This window comes from Mustelus asterias, chromosome 11 (assembly GCF_964213995.1).
Source record: "Mustelus asterias chromosome 11, sMusAst1.hap1.1, whole genome shotgun sequence".
NCBI classification, from domain to species: domain Eukaryota; kingdom Metazoa; phylum Chordata; class Chondrichthyes; order Carcharhiniformes; family Triakidae; genus Mustelus; species Mustelus asterias.
In genome coordinates this window covers 107,948,824-107,970,570 of record NC_135811.1, presented here as the reverse complement: position 1 = coordinate 107,970,570, position 21,747 = coordinate 107,948,824, and the positions used below count along the sequence as shown (strand labels likewise).

Here is a 21,747-nt window from a genome sequence, read left to right as displayed (position 1 = left end):
GGGAAAGTTTTAGAATTGCCACAAAGCCGATTTAAAGCCTCAATTTTTGTTTTTAAAAGCACAAAATAACTTGTGAGGAAAACATAATTAATTTTCTGCCTTTATTTGGGGTGGAGAAGCTTTTTTTTGGCAGAAATATTATAGCAGGTGAATTGATGGGGTCAGATTAATTATAGATACCTCCAGTGTTTGGTGTGGTGTTTCATTGCATTACCTGGGTCTAATGAATAACTATATTGCACATTTGGTAGCAACAGGACTGAATAAATACTCCGTACAAAGAACACTGTGTTTGCCAAACTTCCCTGCAGGCCCTGACATCTGCTATAAGGTCACGCAGTGTTACCAAGTGGCAGTAAGGTCACAGTCAAGTGACAGAGGGAAACTGCATGGCTCCAAATAGCAAGGTTCAAGTTCACAGTTTATTTCTCACACTCAATTTACAAGGGCCTGCGGTCAGATTACAAGAGGCTTAAGCAATGAGAACTCACAATGGCCTCTGTCTCTCTCCCAGGCTCTCCAAACATTGTCAGCTAGCTCAAGGCATGGACCATCAGAGGTCTCATTTCCTCCATTTCATTTATTAGAAGCGATTTCCTCCTCAAGGTCTTCAGATCTCTGTAGCACAAGAATATCCCCCTCCTCGCCAACACAGAGGTCACTGACCTGCGCTCTGCTATGCAAATTGATCAGTTCTCACTCATTTCTCATTCTCACCTTTTTCACTTGCAACAATATGCATTTAGATAGCACTTTTAATGTTGTTATACATCCTGAGACGCTTCACAGGAGAGTTATCCATATAATCACATATCGGATATCAAAACAAATGATCAAAAAGCTTGGTCATTGAGTTTGACTTTAAGAAGTGTCTTAAAAGGAGAGAGGGAGGTGGAGACATTTAGGGAGCGAATTCAAGAGTTAAGGGCCAAGACAACGGAAGATACGGCCACCAATGGTGAAATGACGAAAATCAGGGATGCCCAGAAGGCTAGAAATAGAGGAGTGCAGACAATGTACCACCAACTGTTTTTGGTTGTGCACCGCCTATTTATTTGAATGCACGGTATCTTTAAAAATTTTTATGCGACTGTAAATGTGCAATATCTGAAAGAGGACAATCTGTCCTTCACAGTACTCTTTGTATTGCAGTGTTGCTGAGTGTGCAGTTAGAAAGAACCTCAGAAAATTCCAGGGTTGGAGGAAGTTACAGAGATAAGGCGAGACGGGGCTATGAGAGGGTTTAAAAACAAGGGTGAGAATTTGAAAGTATGGTGTTGCTGGACTGGGAGCAAGTGTAAATCAATGAGCACAGGGTGAATCAGGAAGAGACCTAATCCTAGGTGATGCTGGGACCTCTTGCTCATCATGCACAAGCTCAGGCTTGAGTGTTGCTGGGCTATTTAACCATGATGTGGAGATGCCGGCGTTGGACTGGGGTGAACACAGTAAGAGTTTTAACAACACCAGGTTAAAGTCCAACAGGTTTATTTGGTAGCAAATGCCATTAGCTTTCGGAGCGCTACTCCTTCGTCAGATGGAGTGGATATCTGCTCTCAAACAGGGCATACAGAGACACAAAATCAAGTTACAGAATACTGATTAGAATGCGAATCTCTACAGCCAACCAGGTCTTAAAGATACAGACAATGTGAGTGGAGGGAGCATTAAGCACAGGTTAAAGAGATGTGTATTGTCTCCAGACAAGGCAGCCAGTGAGATTCTGCAAGTCCAGGAGACAAGCTGTGGGGGTTACTGATAGTGTGACATAAACCCAAGATCCCGGTTTAGGCCGTCCTCATGTGTGCGGAACTTGGCTATCAGTTTCTGCTCAGCGACTCTGCGCTGTCGTGTGACATGAAGGCCGCCTTGGAGAACACTTACCCGAAGATCAGAGGCTGAATGCCTGTGACCGCTGAAGTTCTCCCCCACAGGAAAAGAACAGTCTTGCCTGGTGATTGTCGAGCGGTGTTCATTCATCCATTGTCGTAGCGTCTGCATGGTTTCCCCAATGTACCATGCCTCGGGACATCCTTTCCTGCAGCGTATCAGGTAGACAACATTGGCCGAGTTGCAAGAGTAGGTACCGTGTACCTGGTAGATGGTGTTCTCACGTGAGATGATGGCATCCGTGTCGATGATCCAGCACGTCTTGCAGAGGTTGCTGTGGCAGGGCTGAGTGGTGTCGTGGTCACTGTTCTCCTGAAGGCTGGGTAGTTTGCTGCGGACAATGGTCTGTTTGAGGTTGTGCGGTTGTTTGAAGACAAGAAGTGGACTTGTGGGGATGGCCTTGGCGAGATGTTCGTCTTCATCAGACATGTTGAAGGCTCCGGAGGAGATGCCGGACCTTCTCCGCTCCGGAGAAGTACTGGACGACGAAGGGTACTCTGTCCACCCTGTCCCGTGTTTGTCTTCTCAGGAGGTCGGTGCGGTTTTTCACTGTGGCGCGTCGGAACTGTCGATCGATGAGTCGAGTGCCATATCCTGTTCTTATGAGGGCATCTTTCAGCGTCTGGAGGTGTCTGTTGCGATCCTCCTCATCTGAGCAGATCCTGTGTATACGGAGGGCTTGTCCGTAGGGGATGGCTTCTTTAACGTGTTTAGGGTGGAAGCTGGAGAAGTGGAGCATCGTGAGGTTATCCGTGGGCTTGCGGTACAGTGAGGTGCTGAGGTGACCGTCCTTAATGGAGATGTGTGTGTCCAAAAATGCAACCGATTCCGGAGAGTAGTCCATGGTGAGTCTGATGGTGGGATGGAACTTGTTGATGTCATCATATAGTTGTTTCAGTGATTGTTCACCATGAGTCCAAAGGAAGAATCTAGTGCATAGCATCGGTTGAAGGTCCTGTGTGGTGAAGAAGTCCTGTTTGAACCTGTGCATGAAGATGTTGGCATATTGACGTGCGAATTTGGTCCCCATGGCTGTTCCGTGTGTCTGGATGAAGAACTGGTTGTTGAAGGTGAAGACATTGTGGTCCAGGATGAAGCGGATGAGTTGTAAAATTGCATCTGGAAACTGGCAGTTGTTGGCGTTGAGTACTGAGGCCATTGCAGCAATGCCATCATCGTGGGGGATGCTGGTGCAGAGTGCCGAGACATCCATTGTGACGAGGAGTGCTCCTGGTTCAAGTGCTCCATGTGCATTGAGTTCCTGTAGAAAGTCCGTAGTGTCGTGACAAAAGCTGGGGGTTCTTTGTACAATGGGTTTCAGGATGCCCTCGACATAGCCGGAGAGGTTCTCGCACATGGTCCCATTGCCCGATACGATGGGACGGCGGTGTTTGCCTTGTGTATCTTCGGGAGGCAGTAGAGATCTCCAACGCGGGGAGTACGTGGGATGAGAGCACGGAGGGTGCTCTGAAGGTCAGGATCAAAGGTCTTGATCAGAGTGTTGAGTTGACAGGTGTGTTCTTTGGTCGGATCTGTGGGTAACTGTCTGTAGTGTTCCTCGTTGTTCAGTTGTCGGTACACTTCTTTGCAGTAATCCGTTCTGTTCAGTATGACGATGGCCCCTCCTTTGTCTGTTGGTTTGATGACAATGTTGCGGTTGGTCTTGAGAGCTTGGGTGATGTTCGGTGCTGTCTTGTGAGTGCGGCTGATGAATCTGGTGTTGACACACCTCCTGATGGCTTGGGCATACATGTCAAGTTGAGGGCAGCGGCCTTCCGGAGGAGTCCAATTCGACTCTTTCCTCTTCGGTTGCACTGTGGATCTTTCTGTTGGCTGTTCCTGTTCATTGGCTGTCTCATTGTGTTCGCTGTTGGCCTCTTGGGCTTTGTGGAAGAACTCCCGCAGCCTCATTCGCCTGATGAATTCCTCTGTGTCTGCTGCGAGACTGATGGGGTCTATTTTGGTGGTGGGGCAAAAAATGAGCCCTCGGCTGAGAACTTCGATTTCATCTGGTTGAAGTGTGTAGTCCGACAAGTTGACAATGGACTTCCCTGCAGTGGTACTGTTTTTTACTGTGGTACTGGGGGAGGCTTGGTTGCTGCTGGTGGTGATGCTAAGTTTCTCAAGTTTCCTGTTCTTGGTGTGCATGTAGATGGTGTAGTTCCTTTATCTCGTCTGCTTGGCAGAGTTTCGCAGCTGGTCTGCGTCCTGAGCGCAAGTTGAGAATATGGATTCTATCTTGGTTTCCAGGCTGCGGCATTTGCTGTAGAGCTGGTGTATGAGGTGGTTGAGGGGGGTGAGAGAGGTGCGACGGCAAAGTCTCTCAGCGTAGTCTGCGTTATAGGTTGACCTGAGTGGGTTCGTGATCCGTAGTCCTTTCAGTATCTTGTCTGCTTTCTTGCATCTTTATAGAAACTTAATGTCTGTGTCAATATGCGCGATCTTCTTGGAGATCCTCTCCAAGATCCTGACCTTCAGAGCACCCTCCGTGCTCTCATCCCACGTACTCCCCGCGTTGGAGATCTCTACTGCCTCCTGAAGATACACAAGGCAAACACACTCGGCCGTCCCATCGTATCGGGCAATGGGACCCTGTGCGAGAACCTCTCCGGCTATGTCGAGGGCATCCTGAAACCCATTGTACAAAGAACCCCCAGCTTTTGTCACGACACTACGGACTTCCTACAGAAACTCAACACACATGGAGCAATTGAACCAGGAGCACTCCTCGTCACAATGGATGTCTCGGCACTCTGCACCAGCATCCACCACGATGATGGCATTGCTGCAACGGCCTCAGTACTCAACGCCAACAACTGCCAGTTTCCAGATGCAATTTTACAACTCATCCGCTTCATCCTGGACCACAATGTCTTCACCTTCAACAACCAGTTCTTCATCCAGACACACGGAACAGCCATGGGGACCAAATTCGCACGTCAATATGCCAACATCTTCATGCACAGGTTCAAACTGGACTTCTTCACCGCACAGGACCTTCAACCGATGCTGTACACTAAATACATCGATGACATTTTCTTCCTTTGGACTCATGGTGAACAATCACTGAAACAACTATATGATGACATCAACAAGTTCCATCCCACCATCAGACTCACCATGGTCTACTCTCCGGAATCGGTTGCATTCTTGGACACACGCATCTCTATTAAGGACGGTCACCTCAGCACCTCACTGTACCGCAAGCCCACGGATAACCTCACGATGCTCCACTTCTCCAGCTTCCACAGTAAACATGTTAAAGAAGCCATCCCCTCCGGACAAGCCCTCCGTATACACAGGATCTGCTCGGATGAGGAGAATCGCAACAGACACCTCCGGACGCTGAAAGATGCCCTCATAAGAACAGGATATGGCACTCGACTCATCGATCGACAGTTCCGACGCGCCACAGTGAAAAACCACACCGATCTCCTGAGAAGACAAACACGGGACAGGGTGGACAGAGTACCCTTCGTCGTCCAGTACTTCTCCGGAGCGGAGAAGCTACAGCATTTCCTCCGGAGCCTTCAACATGTCATTGATGAAGACGAACATCTCGCCAAGGCCATCCCCACACCCCCACTTCTTGTCTTCAAACAACCACACAACCTCAATCAGACCATTGTCCGCAGCAAACTACCCAGCCTTCAGGAGAATCGTGACCACGACACCACACAACCCTGCCACAGCAACCTCTGCAAGACGTGCTGGATCATCGACACGGATGCCATCATCTCACGTGGGAACACCATCTACCAGGTACACGGTACCTACTCTTGCAACTCGGCCAACGTTGTCTACCTGATACGCTGCAGGAAAGGATGTCCCGAGGCATGGTACATTGGGGAAACCATGCAGACGCTACGACAATGGATGAATGAACACTGCTTGACAATTACCAGGCAAGATTGTTCTCTTCCTGTGGGGGAGCACTTCAGCGGTCACAGGCATTCAGCCTCTGATCTTCAGATAAGCGTTCTCCAAGGCGGCCTTCACGTCACACGACAGCGCAGGGTCGCTGAGCAGAAACTGATAGCCAAGTTCCGCACACATGAGGACGGCCTAAACCGGGATCTTGGGTTTGTATCACACTATCAGTAACCCCCATAGCTTGTCTCCTGGACTTGCAGAATCTCACTGGCTGCCCTGTCTGGAGACAATACACATCTCTTTAACCTGTGCTTAATCCTCCCTCCACTCACATTGTCTGTATCTTTAAGACCTGGTTGGCTGTAGAGATTCGCATTCTAATCAGTATTCTGTAACTTGATTTTGTGTCTCTGTATGCCCTGTTTGAGAGCAGATATCCACTCCATCTGACGAAGGAGTAGCGCTCCGAAAGCTAATGGTATTTGCTACCAAATAAACCTGTTGGACTTTAACCTGGTGTTGTTTAAACTCTGACTCTATTTAACCATGTCAGAAGTCATGGCTGAGTCTGGGCCGTTTCCTAGTCAATATCCAAATCTTTAACTTCGAAATGACAAGGTTGGTCACTAGGTTGGAAATTCTGGGATTCAGCATTGATTCCAGCAGTGAGTTGAGATTTGACCTCTGAAAGTTTTGTTGCTGGTGGTAACCTGTCCTTGAAACTACACTTGGCAGTGAGAGAGTGAGTGCATGTGAATGTGTGTGTGTGATGCTATGTATCTGCTATTGTGTGTCTGTGAGACTGTGAGACAGTGTATATGAGTGTGTATGTTATGTGCAAGTGTGTAAGGCATTGTGTGTATGGGAGGGTATGGGGGAGGGCGGGAGGCCGAGGGCGAGTTGTCCCAAGAGGAGGAGGAATCATATACAGCTCTGGTCTCTGGGGTAAATGCCATATCCATCTGTCTAACAGTCAGGAGCTATTAAAAGCGATATGGAGAAGGGAAGGGTGATAATTGATGAATGAGGCAGGAATCACTGTGATCAAAACCCCCAAGTCTGGATAAAGATTTGGTCAGAAACTAGCAGCAATTATTAATCTTTTCCTTGGCTCACTTTAATGTGGAACAAGATATTTAAAATATGTTATCCCAGGCCAAAGGGGTTCATCTTATTTAGCAGCAATATATTCAGCAGATGATTACTATCAAATACAGGCACCGGCAAAAACACAACACATATAAGAACATGATGAACATACATTGCATATTGACGCACCTTCACTGTAACATCCCTCACTGTAAGCCTGATAAATCCCACACCCCTCACTGTAACACTCTGATATATCCCACACCCCTCACTGTAACACTGATATACCCCACACCCCTCACTGAAACACTGATATACCCCACACCCCTCACTGTAACACTCTGATATACCCCACACCCCTCACTGAAACACTGATATACCCCACACCCCTCACTGTAACACTGATATACCCCACATCCCTCACTGTAACACTCTGATATATCCCACACCCCTCACTGTAACACTCTGATATATCCCACACCCCTCACTGTAACACTGATATACCCAACACCCCTCACTGTAACACTCTGATATATCCCACACCCCTCACTGTAACACTGATATACCCCACACCCCTCACTGTAACACTCTGATATATCCCACACCCCGCACTGTAACACTGATATACCCCAAACCCCTCACTGAAACACTGATATACCCCACACCCCTCACTGTAACACTGATATACCCCACATCCCTCACTGTAACACTCTGATATATCCCACACCCCTCACTGTAACACTCTGATATATCCCACACCCCTCACTGTAACACTCTGATATATCCCACACCCCTCACTGTAACACTGATATACCCAACACCCCTCACTGTTAACACTCTGATATATCCCACACCCCTCACTGTAACACTGATATACCCCACACCCCTCACTGTAACACTCTGATATATCCCACACCCCGCACTGTAACACTGATATACCCCAAACCCCTCACTGAAACACTGATATACCCCACACCCCTCACTGTAACACTGATATACTCCACATCCCTCACTGTAACACTCTGATATACCCCACACCCCTCACTGTAACACTCTGATATACCCCACACCCCTCACTGTAACACTCTGACATACCCCACACCCCTCACTGTAACACTGATATACCCCACATCCCTCACTGTAACACTCTGATATACCCCACACCCCTCACTGTAACACTCTGATATACCCCACACCCCTCACTGTAACACTCTGATATACCCCACATCCCTCACTGTAACACTCTGATATACCCCACACCCCTCACTGTAACACTCTGATATACCCCACACCCCTCACTGTAACACTCTGATATACCCCACACCCCTCACTGTAACACTCTGATATACCCCACACCCCTCACTGTAGCACTCTGATATACCCCACACCCCTCACTGTAGCACTCTGATATACCGCACACCCCGTCAGTGTAGCACTCTGATATATCCAAAACCCCCTCAGTGTAACACTCTGATATACACAACACCTCTCACTGTAACACTCTGATGTGCTCCACAGCCCTCAATGTGACACACAGTGCAACAACTTGCATTTATACAGCACCTGTAATGTGAAAAATATTCTAAGATGCTTCATAAGAGTGTCAGCAAATAAAATTTGGCAGCAAGCGAAAGGTGAAGACAATAGGACAATGGAGGTTATGTGAAATATCAGGGCAGCACTGACACAGTGCTTAACACTGCTGCCTTACAGTGCCAGGGACCTGGGTTCGATCCCTGGTTTGTGTCACTGCCTATGTGGCATCTACACGTTCTCCCTGTGTCTGCATGGGTTTCTTCCGGGTGCTCCGGTTTCCTCCCACTGTCTGAAAGATGTGCTGGCTAGGTGCATTGGCCGTGCTAAAATCTCCCTCGGTGTACCCGAACAGGTGCCGGAGTGTGGGGACTAGGGGATTTTCACCGTTAACTCATTGCCGTGTTAATATAAGCCTACTTGTGACACTAATAAATAAACTTAAAAATATAAATTATAAAATGTTTGAAGGGAAGAGCAGCAAAGGGAATTCCAGATTTTAGGGCTAGGCAACTAAGGGGATGATCACCAACGGACAAGTGACAGAACTGGGAATGTACAGGATTTCTGAATTGGAGGAGTGCACAGTAAGGATTGTGGGTATATGGGAATGTTACATAGAAGAGTGCAGAGTTTTCTGAGGTTTGTAGGGCTGGAGGAGGCTAGAGAAATCAGGAGGATGGAGGTCATACTGAACGGATTGAAATACAAGGTTAAGAATTTTGACATTTTAATGTTGCAGTTCCGGGAGCCAGTGTAGGTCAGTGAGTACTCGGTGGGATTGTGGGATGAGTGAATGGATCTTGGTGAGAATTAGGATATAGGTGGCAGAGTTTTGGACAAGGTGAAATTTATAGATGATGGAAAATGGGGCGGGGCTTTGAGAGAATTGGAATAGTCAAGTCTGAAGATGACCAAGGTATGGATGAGAGACATGGCAACAGATAGATGGACAATACTGAGGTATAAGTATGCAGGATTGGTGATGGTATCGATATGGGGTCCAGAAAGTTTGCTCAGGTCAACTAAAATGCCAAGGGTGACAGTCTGGTTCAGCATCAGGCCAGTGAGAGGGATGATTTTGATGGCTGGGGAACGGAGTTAGTGGTAGGGATGTATAGTGCTTGGTCTGATTGACAAGCGCTGGCAATATAGGAAGAAAGACTTGCATTTCTATGATGCTTACCATCACCTCGGGACCTCCCAAGGAATTTTACAGCCATCAGCTATTTTTGAAGTGTAGTCCCTGTTGCAATGTAGGAAACCTAGCAGATAATTTGCACACAGCAAGATCGCACAAACAGCAATGAGATAAATGTTGGGATAATCTGTTTCAGCTCTCACTCCATTGAACACAGACTTCAACATTTATGAACCACATCTTATGGGTAAGTGTCTGCTGTGACTCAATGGGTATCACTCTTGCCTCTTAAGTTAGATGTTCATGTGTTCAGTACTGCTCCAGAGATTCAAGCACGTGACCCTGACTGATACTCGGGTGCGGTACTGAGGGAACTCAGCATTGGCAGAAACTTTACATTCAGCCCCTATCTGCTCCTTCAGGTGCAAGTGAAAGATCACATGGCACAATTGCGAAGAAGAGCAGGGGAGTTCTCCCCATTGTCCTGGTCAATATTTATACCTCAACCAACATCGCTGAAAAAGGGAATTCTCCAGTCATTATCACAACTTGTGGGAGCTTGCTGTGCAGAAATTGGCTGCTGTGTTTCCTACATTACAAAAGTACTTTGTTAGCTGTGAAGTGTTTTGGAAGAACCTGAGGTGCTGGCGAGCACTACATAAACATGGGCAATTTGAGCAAAGCATATCAACATTTGAGAAATCCTAAAAGGATAACAATGCAGTATGAGTGTGAATGCAATAAGAAGAGGGAAGAGTTAATGATCCAGACCATTCTACAGTGAACTCAGATCTCGGATTGGTAATTTGGAGTATTTTACCGCACTTGTTGTATAAACGTCAAAGTCTGGAATATACCCGATCTAAGTAGAGAGAACTGTTTGCTTAATTAGCCTTTGCAAATAATATGTGCAGAGAAAGGTCAGATCTAAATGTGTTATATTTCATTCAGTTCCCTCATTTAGGCATCAGTGTCCCTGGTAATCTAACAGGCACTGTTCATTTTTCCAGTTGACCCATTCTGAGTGCAGTTATTTGAATTTTCGGTGCAAGCTGTCAGATCTCATCACTTCCCCATGCACTTGTGGACATAAATGCCAGATGGGTGTGTTTTTATTAGGTTCTATTGTCTGTTCAGTTGCACAGGGTAACACAGAACAGAGTCTGTGCCTGTGGGTTATGTCCTCTAACAGTGAAAGATTCATTCGCCAATTAATCGAGATCAGATTGAAACTTTCTTTCCAAAATGAAATTATGATCCAGTTGGATGAACAAGGCTCTAATGCATTCCTCAATTATGTGTGTGTGTGTGTGTGTGTGTGTGAGTGAGTGAGAGAGAGAGAACGCATAGATAGAGATAGCAAGAGCACAAGGGAGAGGGAAAACAAGAGAGAGTGAGAATGAACATGAGACAGACTCAAATAAAGACTTTGGGAGAGCATGAAAGAAAGAGGGACACAAAGATAGAATTCAAAAAGAGCTGAGAGCAAGAGAGACAGAGAGGGAAAGTGAGAGACAGAGAGGGAAAGTGAGAGAGAGAGGGAAAGTGAGAGACAGAGAGGGAAAGTGAGAGACAGAGAGGGAAAGTGAGAGACAGAGAGAGAAAGTGAGAGACAGAGAGAGAAAAAGTGAGAGGCAGAGAGAGAGAAAGTGAGAAGCAGAGAGAGAGAGAAAGTGAGAGGCAGAGAGAGAGAAAGTGAGAAGCAGAGAGAGAGAGAAAGTGAGAGGCAGAGAGAGAGAAAGTGAGAAGCAGAGAGAGAGAGAAAGTGAGAGACAGAGAGAGAGAAAGTGAGAGACAGAGAGAGAGAAAGTGAGAGAAAGTGAGAGAGAGAGAGAAAGTGAGAGGCAGAGAGAGAGAAAGTGAGAGGCAGAGAGAGAGAAAGTGAGAGGCAGAGAGAGAGAAAGTGAGAGGCAGAGAGAGAGAAAGTGAGAGACAGAGAGAAAGTGTGAGAGAGAGAGAAAGTGAGAGAGAGAGAGAAAGTGAGAGAGAGAGAGAGAGAGAGAAAGTGAAAGACAGAGAGAAAGTGAGAGACAGAGAGAGAAAGTGAAAGACAGAGAGAGAAAGTGAGAGACAGAGAGAGAAAGTGAGAGACAGAGAGAGAAAGTGAGAGACAGAGAGAGAAAGTGAGAGACAGAGAGAGAAAGTGAGAGACAGAGAGAGAAAGTGAGAGACAGAAAATGGAGAGACAGAGAAAGCGAGCACAAGATCCCTTTAACCGTTTATGGGCTTGGGCTCCTCCAAATTTCTGCTGCTTGTAACTTAACTTGCACGAAGTCCCATTCATCTATTACCCTTATATTCTCTGAGCTACATTGGCTCCTTGTCCGACAACATCTCTATTTTATGATCCTCATCCTCATATTCAAATCCCTTCATGGCCTCACCCTTCCCCAACTTCTAATCTCTTACATCCCTACAAACTTCGAGATCTGTGTTCCTCAAATTCTGGCCTCCTGAACACCCCTGATTTTAATTAATAAAATCATAGAATCCCTCCAGTAGAGAAGGAGGCCCTTCAGTCCATCCAACCTACACCAACAAGAATCCCACTCAGACCTTATCCCCGTAACCCTGTGTATTTACCCCACTATTCCCCCTGGCACTAAGGGACAATTCAGCATGGCCAGTCAAACTAACCTGCACATCTTTGGACTGTGGGAGGAAACTGGAGCACCAGAGGAAACCAACGCATACACGGGGAGAATGTGCAAACTCCACACAACCACTTAAGGCTGGAATTGAACCCAGGTCCCTGGCACTGATGCAACAGCGCTAACCACTGTGCCCCAAATTGTTCCACTATTAGCAGCCATGCCTTCAGATGCCCATGCCCTAAGCTCCGGAACTCCTTTCCTCAACCTCTCCGCACCTCCTTTATGATGCCCCTTAAAACCCACCTCTTTCATTTAGTTCTTGCTCACCTGCCCTAATATTTCCTTCTGTGGCTCAGTGTCTAATTTTGTTTGATAATTCTCCTGTGAAGCACCTTGGGATATTTTACTTCATGATGGGCACTATATAAATGCAAGTTGTTGTTTGGTTAGAGGGTATGTGAACATACAGTTTTTGTGTGTAATAAGGGCAAAATAACATGGGTGCTGGAAAGCTGAAATAAAAACAGAAAATGTTGAGAAAAGCTCAGCAGCTCTGGCATGGTCTGTGGAGAGAAACTGAGTTAATGTCTGTATTACTCAGACCTAAAGAGAGGGTGAAATTTGGTGGTTTTTATACTGTTGAGGAGGGAGTGGAGCAAAATAGAATGTCAGGGATATATGGAAGCTCAGCAGAGATTTAACAAAGATGTCATGGACACAAGACAAAAGGAGTGTTAACGGTCTTAAAGACTAAAAAGGTGCTAATAGTTGCATAAAAGGTTTTGAGTCAGCTGTGTTAATAGTAGAACAAGGATCAGTGCTCTGTGAAATCAAAAGATAAGAACAAATTACAGATGGCCATGTTGGGGGAGAGGGTTGGGGAAAAATAAAAGTGATTGAAATGGTGGAGTGAGCTCATGGTCTGAAGTTGCAGTATTTGTCTGCACATGTTTAAATGTGTGTATTTCATACTTGATCAGGCAGGACTGCGTTAGAGTCTGTGTGCGGAACTGACTCGGCTGATAATTGTTAGATATCTCGCTGAGAGAAAGAGGACTGGGAGACCTCTGTCAGTGTGCAGAAATTTTCTTGCTCAAGGTTAGACATCCCTTTTATGTTTATAGGGTTGTCTCAGATACCAAAAGAATCAGAGAGATGAGTTGCTACCAGAGCAGAAGCTGTCCTAAGGAGGAGGAGGCTGCTGGAGATTGCTGCTATTTACAACCTTGTATTGGATTCTAGCCAGTTCCCAAGCTCTCTGACCATCTGCATGACCCAGACTGGCACAGGTCAACATGCAGAATGAGATGTCAAGTCTGATTGGTGACACTCAGGGTCCAGTGCTGCCTATTTTACCTGACAGTATACTCTGGACAAATCAGGCAGCCAGGGCTTCTTGGTGCCAATTATGGAACTGTTTCCAATTTTGAATAGGAGTAAAATCCAAAGTTAGGAGTCAGCTAGATATTTATTGTAAGCAGTGTTACTGAGGCAGCGTCAGGCTGTGGACTTTGACCAGTGTCACTCAATACAAATGGAGCAGAGGTACAGGTTCAGATTCATTCCTAGGGAGACACTAGAACAAGAGGGAGAATGTTTTTTCCCCTATGGAGGGTTTGGACACTTTACCATAAGAGGGCTTTTAAGGAACAGAGGAAATTAGCCATGGCATTTGAAAGGATTTAAACATCCACCTCATTGACCAAGCTTTCTGCCTCCTGTATTAATATCACCTCTTGTGGCTGAGTGATAAACTTAGTTTGATCATACTCCTGCTATTGTTTTTGCTATGATAACGTGCTATATAAATGCAAGCTGTTGTTGTTAAGCATTCAAGAATTTTGGAAGAGAAGGAGACCCTTTAGCCCCTCTAATCTGTTGCACTATTCAGTGAGTTCAGGGGCGATTTGGGGCCTATCTGTGTCTACTTTAAAAGGGATTCGGAGAATTATTTGAAAAGAAAAGGTGAGGGGAAAGGTCAGGGATGGTGGGATTGGAGGAGATATCTCCAATTGAAAAGCGAGCTTGGTGCAGTGGGTCGACTTGCCGCTATCTGTGCTGCAATATCTCTGATTGGACAAGACACATCGGCAGTTTTAGAAAGGAGACCAATTTAGAAACATTTTTTTTGCAATTCCAAGAATTCGGAATATGAGTCCGCCCAATGGCACAGTTTACATATCCTGAAAGATGCTTTGGGGGCTGTGCGGCAGAGGCCAAATTTCCTCGGTTTATTGATTATCCTTTAGTGTGGATTATTCTCAAAGCAGCCGCAGTACAGTGTGTCTTACTGTCAAGCACAGGGTCCAGTTTGTCTGTCTCTCTCTCTTTGTCTTGCCTCATTAACATCGGCAGCACAGTACAATCTGTTCTGTTCAAAGAGGTGCACGATCGGACAGGACACACCAACCATTTTATACATTCAATGATCCAGTTGACAAAACTGAGTTGTCTTCCCAACCTGCTCATCTCTCCACCCAGCCCTCACTGCTGCAATGCGTACATCATTCTAGGAAGATGCAGCGAAAAAGCTCACACCCCACAGAGCTGAGTGAGGTACAACCTTCCTCTTACTATTTGAGGGGGTGAGAAAACAGGGGCCCGGATCTTACTGCGAACACATCAGAGAGTTAGGCTTATTAAGTCACGGAATTGTACTCGCACTTCATTTGAACTCTGATTCAATGAATAGCTGCGTGAGGGGGAAAAGACTTTGATGAAGCCGCTTTATCACATCTCAGCCTTGGCGTCACCTAATGAGCTGCAGTGACTGTGAACCAGGCTAAAGCGGAAGCTCGTTTCCAGTGCGCACAGCAAGATCCCACAGAGGCCGGCGCCATGAATGGGCTGGAAGTGGAAGAACGCTCCTGCCTTTCCCCATGGGCCCCTAAGCATCTGAAAGAGCAGGCAGGGTGTCAGACTCGAAGCCAATCTGAACATCCTCCAACAATGCAACATTGTCGTCTCTTCTGCATGAGATTGACAGTCCAGTTTATGTGGGCAGAGTTTGGTGTGGGAGTCAAACCCAGTATTGGCCGATTCAGAGGCAAGTCTGCGAGAAGGAGGAAAGTGCTCAATGTCAAAGAACAAGAACAAAGAACAGTACAGCACAGGAAGGGGCCCTTCGGCCCTCCAAGCCCGTGCCGCTCCCTGGTCCAAACTAGACCATTCTTTTGTATCCCTCCATTCCCACTCCGTTCATATGGCTGTCTAGATAAGTCTTAAACGTTCCCAGTGTGTGTCCGCCTCCACCACCTTGCCTGGCAGCGCATTCCAGGCCCCCACCACCCTCTGTGTAAAATATGTCCTTCTGATATCTGTGTTAAACCTCCCCCGCTTCACCTTGAACCTATGACCCCTCGTGAACGTCACCACCGATCTGGGGAAAATGAATGTCCTTGCAGACTCGCTATAGACTTGAGACATAAGAACATAAGAAATAGGAGCAGGAGTAGGCCATTTAGCCCCTCAAGCCTGCTCCGCCATTCAATAAGATCATGGCTGATCTGATAGTGGGTTCAGTTCCACTTACCCGCCCGCTCCCCATAACCCTTAATTCCCTTAATGGTTAAAAATCTATCTATAGAACATAGAACAGTACAGCACAGAACAGGCCCTTCGGCCCACAATGTTGTGCCAAGCTTTGTCCGAAACCCAAATCAAGCTATTTCCTCCCTACCATCCCGAAGTACTCCATGTGCCTATCCAATAGCTTCTTAAATGTTCCTAAAGTTTCTGACTCCACTATCCCTGCAGGCAGTCCATTCCACACCCCAACCACTCTCTGAGTAAAAAACCTACCTCGGACATCCTTCCTATGTCTCCCACCATGAACCCTTGAACACATTTAACGAGGTAGCCTCTACTGCTTCATTGGGCAGAGAATTCCAAAGATTCACTGCGCTCTGGGAGAAGAAGTTCCTCCTCAGCTCTGTTCTAGAGACAGTACAGTTGCTTATGTCAGAGCTGCCAACCCTTAAGGTTCGTCCTGGAATCTCTTGAATTGAAGATTAATTCCAGTGGGTCGCACCTTAATCTGGGAGTTAGAAAGTTGTGAGTTCAAGTCCTATTGGGGAGACTTGAGCATAACAATTTAGGTTGACACTTCCAATGCAGTATGGAGAGAGTGCTACATTGTCAGTGGTGCACTTTTTCAGATGAGATATTAAACCAGAGCTCCATCTGTCTGCTTGGGTAAATGTAAAAGATTCTATGACACTATTTTGAAAAAAATGAGAGTTCTCTCTGGTGTCCTGGTCAATGTTTATCCCTCAATCAACCTCACAAAAGCAGATAACCTGGTCATTATCAGATTCCTGTTTGTGAGCTTGCTGTAACCAAATTGGTGGCCACATTCCCCATATTACAACAGTAACTACATTTCAAAATTATGGCACTGGGAGGAAAAAGTGTTTTGGGATATCCTGAGGGTGCAAAAGGAGCTATGGACATGCAAGATTTTCTTTTATTGGCCATAGTACGGCAGGGCACTGCAAAGATAGGAGAAACCTCCAGGGATCTGTCCAACAAGAGTTGGCAACCCAATCCCTCCAGCTCCCACTCCTCATCATCACATCAGAAGGCTTCTATTCCACTGAGGTGAGAAGATTGAGGGGGCAATGTGATGTATAACACCCACAACGCATCTGAAAATGTTAAAAATGAATTGATAGGGTAGGGTATGGAGCAACATTTACTCTGGTAGAGGCATCAAGAACAATAGGACATGATCTATAAGTTAGAGCAGGGCCATTCAGGATCAAAATCAGGAAACACATTTCCTGCCAAAGGCTGGAGGAAACCTGAAACTCTTCCCCGAAAAGCTCTTGAGGCTGGGAGTCAGATGGCGCTTTCAAGATGAGAGTGATAGATTTTAGTTGGATCAGTGGATTGAGGGACATGGGGCTAAGATGTATGTAGTTGAGGTACAGGTCCTGTCATGGTCTATTGGATGACAGAGCAGGCTCGAGGGGCTGAATAGCTTCCTCCTGTTCGTATGGAAATAATAGCTCCTGGATCGAGCTTTTTTCAGGTATGGACAGAATCTGGATTGGATTAAGGTTCAAAAACAGACTTTCTTAATTTGCTGCCTTAGTCAAAGTAAATAAAAACAAAGTTATTTATGACTTTTGATCAATAAGCAAACCTTTGGTTAAATGTTTCATAGTTATTGGCCCCTGTTCTCTTCAGCATCTCCCTCAAGTGTAGTGGGTCTGAATTTTCCATCTTCAGTCTCACTTCTATCTATGTTCTGAATGCATATTCTACCCTCTCTTATTTCCTTCTGGATGACATAGCTCTGGATTTCTCTCTGCCTCTCATTCTCAGAGTTTCACTGTATATTCTGCCAATGGGTTCTTGCCCCCTGAATTCCTTGTCCAGTTTTACAACCCATGCGTTCTTCCAATCTAAGTGCACCAAATGCAACTGCTAAAGCACGTTAAAAGTCAAGTCTCCCATTTTCTGGGGAACCCATACTGACTGATGAGATGTCTCAGACTTGGATCATTTTTTCTAAGTCTTTTAATTAGGGAAATTAGGAGATAATTTTAAATGCAAATGTACCCACTGTCTCACAGTAACACACAAATACATCAAACATACCATCTGATGTTAACACAAGTTGCTGATAAGGCGCCACCTCTGCAGACAGACACAAATATAGGCAGATTCTACAATCAAGTCTCTTTGCTACAACATCTCTACACAACTCCCAGGGAATAGGCTACACAGAGAGAGGGGTGAGAGACACACACACACTCACTCCTAATGCATAATGATTGGGAAATAACTGCTGCGTTTCAGCAACCTCGATGTGATGCATTGTTGGTGTCAGGCTCCTCGTATGGGTTAGAAACACAAGTAGTTACTCAAACTCACCAATCACGATGGTGTATCTCCTTCGCCAGTCTTCTGTCACAGGCTAATGGACCAATCAATTCAAGCCTTTGTGTGGCACAGGTGACCTGAAGTTGAACTGGTGAATAATCGCGCGAGACGGGAAAATCACTGGCACTCATCAAGAGATTATTCACAGCCTTTAGGGGTTTGGTATTGTGCTTGAATCAGACGAGGGACAGAGAAAGAGAGAATGGATTTTCTCTCTCTGTTTGATGCTTAAGTAGATAATTTAACAAACATTTGCATTTATTCATCATTTCTTTAATAAACCTGTATTTATAGAGCAGTACTGTGCTGCATTGCTAATTATTTCCTAATAATTTTGCTGCAAGGACACTGTTATTAGTAATGCTGCACTGCAATCTTAGACAGGGTCTAAAGTCCAGGAGGGCTGTTATGGCCATTAAACACAAAGTAAATGGAATACAAGGCCTTGTTTTTAAGTGAGGATGCTGGATTCCCTGGGTATGGAGTGTATAGGAAAGTCAGATAGGCAAGGATAAACCAACACAAGCAAACCTTTTCACCAATTTTCCATCCATTGGTTTACAAACAATTGGAGAGATGGATGGAATACTACATTGAGTTATACTCTACATGGAACACTGTCACCAGAGAAACTGTAAACACCACAGAAAGCCTACCTGTCATGGTGGGGTTGGATATAAAACCCACAGCGAAGGAGCTTAGCAAAGCTATTGACCTGCTTGTCATGGTTTTATTAGGATGAAGAATCAGGAAGACTTCCCCATCTGAGACTTCCCCACTTGAAAGGCTGAATGGTCACCTCCTGATCCTGTGACCAAATAGTCTCAAGCACATATAGAGATAATTCTAACCCTGCAAATCAAAACTACATTGTGATGTGAGGTGCGAAGATCCATATCAGGGTTTCTAGGTTGGGTGAAGCTCGGTGGTGGTTGGGGGACTGCAGGTGGAAGGCTATCAACAAGGGTCCTACTGATCACTGTCCAGTGATCCCTGCTATATATAATAGAGAGGCTTGCATTTCTAAAGCACCTTTCACAACCTCATGATGTCCTAAGGTGATCTGGTGAAATACAGTCACTGTTATAAGATAGGAAATTTGACCAGCAGCTTGTACACAGCAAGCTACAATTAACAGCAATTAGGAAAATGATGAGATAATTTGTTTTCAGTGATGTTGGTTGATGGATAAAGATTGGCCAGGACACTGGGGATAAATTCCCTGCTCTTTTTCAAATAGTGCCTTGGGATCTTTTACGTCCACCTCAGAGGGTAGACGGGGCCTGAATTTAACAGCTCATCTGAAAACTGCATATCTGACAGTGCAGCACTCTTCAGTATTGCACTGAAGTCTTAGCTTAGATTGTATGCTCAAATCTCTGGAGCGGGGATCCCAAAACCATAATCTACTGACCGAGAGGGAAGGGAGTGGCCATTGACAGTATGTTCACACTGTGGGATTAACAATGATCAAGGACATTGAAAGTGAGGAGGCAAAAGGCTTCACACATCACAAATAGAGTAAACGACTGGGTCATTGCCTTACTTTGCTCAGGATATGAATCAGATCTCCTCGTTTAAATGACAGTTCATCAGGTTCCTCACTAATGCAATCCCAGAGTCCCAGGTAGAAGCTTGCATAATCGATGTTGGTATTTCCTTTGTAAAGTAAAAAGAGGAGACATTATAACTACTCAAAGATTTATTCATGCTATTTAATGCCCTTTATCAATGAACCAATACAACATAAGTGGGAGTTAGGCAGGTTATAACTAAGCAGGAAAGTGGATCACGAAACAGGAAGCACAGGTTGAGCTTTTTAATCAAGGCCACCCTTCCTTCACGTACCACCAAGTGGACTCCTACACATCCATTATTGTTATTTAATCACCTTTAAAGGTCCCTTAAGTCAACTGTGTTCTACCATTAGCCTGAGCAACCAGAATCCATTCAAACTGTTTGAATTTCTCCAGTTAGGATGTTTGTGAAAAGCTGATAAGTCCCACACCCCTCACTGAATGACTCTGATAAAACCCCTCATTGTAACACTCTAATATACCCTACACCCTTCACTGTAGCTCTCTGATATACCCCACACCCCTCATGTAACACTGATATACCCCACATCCCTCACTGTAACACTCTGATATACCCCACCCCCTCATTGCAACACATTGATATACCCCTCATTGTAACATTCTGATATAACCCACACTGTCACTGTAACACTCCGATAAACCCCACACCCCTCACTGAATGACTCCGATAAACCACACACTCCTCATTGTAACACTTTGATAGACCCCACACCCCTCACCCTAACACGCTGATATACCCCACACCCCTCATTGTAACACTGATGGGCCACACACCCCTCATTGAATGACTCTGATAAACCCCATACCCCTCACTGTAACACTAATAAATCCCATACTCCTGACTGTAACACTCTGATATAATCCACACCCCTCACTGAATGACTCTGATATATCCCACACCCCTCACTGTAACACTTTGATAAATCCCACACCCCTCACTATAACACTGACAAATCCCACATCCCTCATTGTAACACTCTGATAAATCCCACACCCCTCACTGTAACACTTTGATATAACCCACACCCCTCACTGAATGACTCTGATATACCCCACACCCCTCACTGTAACACACTGATATACCCCACACCCGTCACCATAGCACACTGATATACCCCACACCCCTCACTGTAACACACTGATATACCCCACCCTGCTCATTGTAATACTCTATTTTAAATGTGGGGTATATCACTCATTGAAAAATCCAGTTGGGAATCGGGGAGAAACATTTTTACCCAGAGAATGGGGAGGACAGTGGAAGCAATATGAACATATTAGGGAGAAGGCAATAGAAAGATACGTTGATAATATGGTATGAAGAGGGGTAAAGGAAGACTTGTGTGAAGCATAAACACTAGAATGGATCAGTTGGGTTGAATGGCCTGATTTTGGAAATTCTGATGTTATTTAAATGCAAATGGTGAACAATGATGCCAAAGGAAATCTTTTATTGCACATTTCTTATTGATTAGTTCTGATACAATTCCCACATTCCAGAAACTTTTGGAGTCAAAGATTTTGCATGGAGGAAACTCCAAAGCCAAATATATATTCTATTCTCTCACAGTATGTAGAGTGAAAAAAAAATCAATTTTCCCATAGTGTTTTTGCTTCTTTATCATTTTGTTCTGCTATAAGAGAACCAAGTCTGGGGTCATTAGGCCGTTTGAACTGTATTTGCCATCATCCAGAGACATGGGGCATATTGCATTACCATAAAATGCTCGTTTGTCTTATATTAACTTAAATAGCTGACAAGAAAGCTATTAAGTAATCAGTGATACTGAGGCAAAAGAAATGCCTTTTCCAGTCCCTGCCTGGGTATCATTCCAAGTGTGAGAGAGTATGTCGGACTGCTGACTCCCACAGGTTTTTCAGTGCCTTGTGAAATACTGAGAGTGCCCCAGGCTACAGGAGCACAATATCAGAATTTTCTTTTTTACGATCAACATGGCAAAAATTCATCATGAGAAATACAATTTTATTTTTTTTTAATATGCAACTTTATCGACCTTGAAACAGCTATTACATTCTTGTGTAAGGCATGCCAGTTAATTGCAACATAGCTTCGAAACACAAAGCTAAAATGATTTGTTTTCATTCCTGTACTCTATTTTTACTCATTCTAATTTACCGC

The 21,747-nt window shown here is 45.2% G+C and overlaps 1 protein-coding gene across 1 annotated transcript in view; it reads right to left on the bottom strand.

The window, feature by feature from the left end:
- Positions 1 to 21,747, bottom strand: part of skap1 (src kinase associated phosphoprotein 1) — a 402,040-nt gene that overhangs the window by 38,602 nt on the left and 341,691 nt on the right. Inside the window, exon 11 of the mRNA XM_078224498.1 lies at positions 19,556 to 19,668. Within this exon, the coding sequence (XP_078080624.1) occupies positions 19,556 to 19,668 (113 nt within the window). The remainder of the gene's footprint in view (positions 1 to 19,555; positions 19,669 to 21,747) is intronic.